The sequence below is a fragment of the Girardinichthys multiradiatus genome, chromosome 2 (assembly GCF_021462225.1).
Source record: "Girardinichthys multiradiatus isolate DD_20200921_A chromosome 2, DD_fGirMul_XY1, whole genome shotgun sequence".
NCBI lineage: Eukaryota > Metazoa > Chordata > Actinopteri > Cyprinodontiformes > Goodeidae > Girardinichthys > Girardinichthys multiradiatus.
Window position 1 is genome coordinate 3,182,902 of NC_061795.1, and position 6,417 is coordinate 3,189,318.

The following is a 6,417-nucleotide window of genomic DNA, read 5'->3' on the forward strand; positions in this document are numbered from 1 at the left end:
TGTGCAGAGATTAGGAAACAAAACTGAAGAAGGTTTCTCCGCTATTCATGAACAACTGTCAGCTACCTCACTTATGGCTTTCCAAAATAGAATTGCCGTTGACATGCTCTTAGCTGAGAAAGGAGGTGTTTGTTCCATATTTGGTGGTCAGTGTTGCACTTTTATACCAAATAACACCGCAGCTGATGGAAGCCTGACTAAAGCGTTGGAAGGCCTTAGATCACTCAACGACAAAATGAAAGACCATTCTGGAGTTGACACCTCAATGTGGGATGGTTTTGGGGAAATGTTTGGAAAATATAAACAACTAGTGTTTTCTATATTAATGTCTATTGCTGTGTTTGCAGCTATTCTCACCTTATGTGGATGTTGTTGTATTCCTTGTATAAGAGCCTTGTGTTCTCGAATAATCACCTCTGCTATACAACCAATTAAAACAGAGCTCTCAGAGATGTATGCCCTTATAAGACCAGACGAGGACTCAGATGAAGACCCCGATGAGACAAGCAACGAAGAGACGTCTCTGCATTTTCCAGACTTGTATCCAGACCCTGATGGTTATTAGGGAGGTCCTCTGAGTGTAACTTTTTAGCATTGCAATGATTTCATGACTGAAAATCTGAAAAGAAGTAGTCACTGAATGATGTTTAAAATTGATATAATGCTAAACTGAATAAACAGGAGGGAAATGTTAGATAAATGTACATTTATTATTCAGTTTTCATTCTACATTACTCATTTACTATCTAGATGTGCTGTTTATATTACTGATTGAGAATGGTTGTTATCTCCTTATATGCATAGAGGAATATGATGTTGCAACATGAGCACAGGATGTGAGAACAGTCTGTTTTCACATAAAGATAAACTCCCTCAACAGTTGAAATCTCATGTAACTAGGGCGTTCCTTTTCTAATAAAAGCATGAAGAGCGGAGACTGTCTTCAGAGTGTGTTCGGAGGATTGTAACTGAGACAGTCTCCGGGACACTCTCCTTGCAAGTTAAAACAAACTAACTTCTCTGTGTCTTTCTTTGTGCAGATGTTGTAATGAGTGTTGGGGTTTGAACCTAACACACTCGTAGCTCCGACCTTTTTTCTGGGCGCAATCCACATACTAAACCTCTGCATCTCAACCAACCAATGCAGTTTCCAATTGTGGCACCATTTAAGAAGAAATAACCAGACTTGGTATACAAGTTACTATCGAGAAGCATTGCTACAACAAAGAAAATACTCGCCTGAACCCAAAATTCCTCACTTGTACGCTAAGTTTATTTAATGTTATCAGGTTTTGGTAAAGAAGAGTTTTTATACAAATACTACAATATGTGGAATAAGCTATGATTATTCAATACACTGAGGTCAGTTCAAAAGTCTGACTATGAAGATGGTCCACTAAGGTTACAACTTTTAAGTATAAAAACATAGACTGATTTGGCAAAATAAATCAATTAATACATACAAAATGGATAAATTAAACCTAGAAAACACATCAATAATAATAATAATAACAATAAAAACTGCCTGTTTGGGATACTAAGAGGGGTTGCGTATAGTTCTCATTGGCTGGAGGGTTGTGTAGTCCATAAACTGATGCTTCTGATAATAAGCCATTCTTTTTGGCTGGCTGTCACCACAATGCGAACACACTCAATGTCAAAATAAATCTTGTGGTCCACATCTTGAACCTCGATGTTCCCATTTTTAAACTCCCCTAATGTGATATAAGAGGAGCACTGTTTTCCTTTTTTAGTCCCAAACATTTTCTCTCCTACTTCCAGAGCTCCATGGTGAAGAAAGTCATTCTGTCGGTCATCAGACCCAGTAGCAATCTTAATTTTGCTTATTTTGGTTGATTTGTTAAAGACTATGACAAAGAAATCTCCAGTAGAGGGAGGCTTCCCCCAAAAGTATTCATCCACTGTACTGTAAGCTTTGGTGGCGTCATAGTTCTCAAATACGTTGATGTTTGTGTAAATGCTGGCAGGGGGGTTGTCTGGAATGTCTATAGAGTCCTCCTCGAAGTCATCATCCTTCAGTTTGTTCTCCACCCCTTTGTAGGACGAGTAGTAGCCCATGTGCTGGAAGAGCGAGGGTTTGAAGCGGATCACGTCCTTTTGAGCCAGCAAACCTCTGAAGTGGATGAGGAGCCAGTCACAAGGCATTTCCTGGTAGAACATGAGGAGGAAATGAGCCAGGCGGGGCAAGTCTCTGGAGTGGTAGAGCTTACCGATGTAACCCAGCTTTGAGAACTCCATCATCACCCAGTAGGAACCTTCCCTTGAGGTGATCACCTTCTTCAGCGCTGCCAGAAAGTTCCTGGAGCATCGCACATCGTCCTCCAACATCATGTAGAAGTGCGACAGGTTTGTGCAGAAATTTAGGAGGAAAGCGTAGTCCACGTTCTGCTTGGAGCGGAAACGGACTCTGTCTTCTGGGTCATTGTAGTTCCTCTTTAAGCCATCCAGAGAGGGGTAGAACATTTCTGGGGCCTGGATGACCAGGAGGCGCCCAGCTATAAGGTGGTGAGCAAACTTCCTGGTGATTTCCTGTACCACGTTCTCACACCAGACCAGGTCAAAGTCTGCCAGATGAACCACAACCACAATCTCTTTCAGCTCCTCATAGCTGGACTGGTCAAAGATGGATTTGATCGTCTCTAGAAGGTAGTTTCCTCTTTTCCTTTTTACTGATGACAATCCAATAGTCAGAAACTCTGTGAACAAATTATAAAAATGTATTTTAATTAATGAAGTAAAGGTAAAGCAATGCTGTTAGTCAGAACCGGGGTATCTATTAAACACGTCTTTAACTGGATGATGAGACCTGATATAGAAGAACTGATATCTCTCATATGGTTGTTAAAGAGTTTTTACAGATACTTCTTTAGAATATTTTCTCAGTTCAGGGGTTCGTCCTGTAAATGGTGGGTTGCCGGTTCCAACCCCCGCTCCGTATCTCTCAGTCGTTCACCCGCCTTGCCTGCTGATGGTGGTCAGAGGCCTCGGTGGCGCCGATTGTGTGGCAGCCCCACTACTGTCAGTGTGCCCCAGGGCAGCTGTGGCCACAGTGTAGTCTGCCACTGTCAGTGTGTGAATGGGTGGATGGCTGATTGTAGTGTAAAGCATTTGGGCTCCACTGACCTCATAAAAAGCTATAGAAGTGCAGGCTATTTACGTACCATTAACATTAGTGGGTATTTGCTCCTGACCAGATCTCTTAAGCCCCCACCACAGACCTGATCTGACTTTTACATACTTTAGTATACAGAGTAGGTCATTGTCAGGTCAGTGACTGCACACTGCTTAAATCTTCATCCCTCCACCACCAGAGAGTTGGTAAGAGGTGTTTGTTCAAACAAGCTTTGTTTAGTTTTTGTCAAACAGGATACTGTGCATTATGGCTAACCATCTCTACTTTGGTCCTGACTGCCTAAAAGAAAACGTTACAGAAGTCTCATGGTTCATTAAGATGCAAAGCTAAGTCATTATGCCATATTCTGATTAGAGGTAAGAAACTTTCTTATGACAATCCTTCCAAACAAGCAATGCTTTTTAAGTCTTTTTCTTATTGTTCTGTCAATTTTAACATCTGAGAGCCTCACTGAGGCCTGTGGTGTCTGCAAACTGCAGCGTTTGACTTTGGGGAGAAATGTAATGGGTAAATTGGCAACTGCCCTAAATGTTTTCCGCTTGTTAATAATTGGCCTTACTGATAAACGATAGACTTCAGGTTGTTTGGAAATGGCTTTACACCCCTCCCAAGATGGATGGGCAGCAACACATGCCTCTCTAAGGTCAGTGCAGATGTCTTTAAACATTGGCATTGCGTTAACACACACGTCTGTATGCTCTGGAACAGAAAACAGTCAAAATCCCTGCTTCTATAGAGCGGCTCATATATATTTATGATGTCAGCAGCTACTTCCCTTCCTAAATCCTATGAAAGTGACAAACTTGAGCTTTGATCTTACCATGACTGTATGTAAAGATTTTCTATCATAAGAAATTCAAGTAGTAATAGTTGTAAGTAGAGCATGATTTGCTCAGCTCTTCACTGAGTTTAATACAGAGACAAATAATCTCTTTGAATCATTTATTTCTTTGTTCTTTAAATTCGAGTGATTTAGTTTTAACTTCTCAGATCATGAGCACAAATATGAGACCGTTCAATGTGAAGCTCCTGTTAGCGGGAAACCATAAAACTTACTCTTGCGGTTCAGAGGCGTCCCAGCGAGATAGCGGTATGTGACATTAATGGTTCCAGAGAAGTTACTGAGGTCTCTGAAGGTGTGAGCATATCGTTCCGAGCTTGGAGGATGGACTGAAGCTTCCCTGAGCTGCCTTTTATCTCCTTCCTGAAACATGAAAAGCACATTACAAAAGAAGAAGAAAAGGAGGCACACCAAAAAGAAACAGTCAAATGAAAGCTTCTATTATGGCCTTGAATAATAATAAAAAAAAGGCCATATTTCTTTTTCTTCTAATCCAAAGAAAATGTGTGTTTGGATACAGCTGAGCTAACCCCAAAGTGTTTTGAGGACAAGAGAAAAATCCTGAAGCCTTCATTGGTAGTTTCCAGAACTCAGCAAACTGACATGAAAAAGCAGTGAGCCCAAAATGCAAACTGCCTCTTAATAATTAAAATAACAAACACACAATATGTGATCACCAAATTTTTATGATATCATAAATAAAAGATAAGTCATCTGGAGTAATTCCACTTGGGTCCACATCATGAACATTTTAACACAACCCCTTGAGAAATGGAAAACATGGGAACTAAAATAAAAGACATTTGGAGTCAGAAACATATATGGTTAAATTTATCTGTTCAGGCATCAACACAGAGGGCACATACAAATCTTGCTCTAAAGAAAGTTTGTTCTAAAAAAAGAATGAAATGAACCTCAACTCTTTTTACTAACCAGCACATAGCCATCCTCAATGTAGAGGTTCAAGAAAAGGAGGAAGGTAATGAGGAAGCCGAGGAAGGGGATTGTAGAACGTTTTCTCAGACACCTCATCTTGTCCAGGGATTTCCACACCAGCCTCATTCTCACACTATTGCTGGTATCTGCAGGAGACATGTAGGAGAAAAACACATTAGGCTTCTTCTGGAGGAAAATCTGGAGCACAATATTCAAGGATATATTTATATCCAGCATTAGAGAATGTTATGGGATTAAATAAAGGGGCATACAGCATAACTATTTATAAGAAATAAAACATTATAGCAAACCTATAACAATGTGTGATAAAGGAAGGATGAGCCTGGAAAAAAATGGACCAAACTGTTTAGAACAACACATTGGAAAGAACCTAAAGGCATTTCAGGAGATGAAGGATATTGATGTTTCCATAAAAGTAGCACAGAAGTATAGAGGTACGAAGAATTTCTTTAACTCATACCCAGTGCAGCACCCTGACTTTTCTGGTCTATTTAAATTTTGATTAGAGATAAAAGACAAACCACAAAATAAATGTGGGGAATATAGTAAAAAATACAAATGTTTTGCTATAAATCTAATTTAAATACAATTGTTGACATTTATTTCAATCAATAAATCAATCAGATTGTAGATATATACTGGGCTTTTGCAGGATTGCATGATTAGAATTTTTGATACCTCTTTTAAGACTCTCAAGATTAAAATGTAATCTTGAGATCTACATAAGACCTACCTAAGTACAAAAAATTATGTTTGTGTGTTCAAAAACTAAATTTAAGTTAATAACTACTCAGTCAGTTTCTACAGCTTATTCCATAGTGGGTCACAGGGGAGCTGGTGCCTATCTCCAGCAGTCTATGGGCGAGAGGTGGGGCACACCCTGGACAGGTTGCCAGTCCATCGCAGGGTAACACACAAACAACCATGCACACACACTCATTCATACACCTAAGGGCAATTTAGAGAGACCAATTAACCTAACAGGCATGTCTTTGGACTGTGGGAGGAAGCCAGAGTACCTGATGAGAACCCACACATGCACGGGGAGAACATGCAAACTCCATGCAGAAAGACCCCTGGCTGGTTATCGAACCCAGGACCTTCTTGCTGCAATGCAACAGTGCTACCAACTGCGCCACCGTGCAGCCCAGTTAATAACCAATGAACTAATATCTTGAGTTAGATTTGACACAAAACCAACAAACTACAAAAATCCAGTAAAAGGAGGAAGAAAGTAAGGCTTCATGTCAGAGCCTTTTAGGATTGTCACAACCAACTCATAATCTAATGAATGCCTATAGTGCATTTATAAAAAAAAGAAATACATTAAAAAAGGTAAAATAAAAAACCTTTAAGGAAAGGCCTTCTCATACTAACAGGTCCGTATCCAATAACAGGAGTAAAGTTGCATGGAAGGAAACAGATAAAAAAGGTGAGCCGTCTTTATTGGAGGATTCTGCAAACA

The 6,417-nt window shown here is 39.9% G+C and overlaps 1 protein-coding gene across 1 annotated transcript; it reads right to left on the reverse strand.

Annotated features, from left to right (window-relative positions):
• Nucleotides 1-1,080: 1,080 nt before the first annotated feature.
• Nucleotides 1,081-5,225, reverse strand: mgat4c (mgat4 family member C). Its single transcript, XM_047351187.1, has 3 exons — nucleotides 4,929-5,225; nucleotides 4,211-4,358; nucleotides 1,081-2,717 (listed from the first exon to the last, which is right to left on the reverse strand). The coding sequence occupies exons 1-3, from the start codon at nucleotides 5,166-5,168 to the stop codon at nucleotides 1,561-1,563; spliced, it is 1,545 nt and encodes a 514-aa protein (XP_047207143.1). The 5' UTR covers nucleotides 5,169-5,225; the 3' UTR covers nucleotides 1,081-1,560.
• Between the last annotated feature and the right edge of the window lie 1,192 nt (nucleotides 5,226-6,417).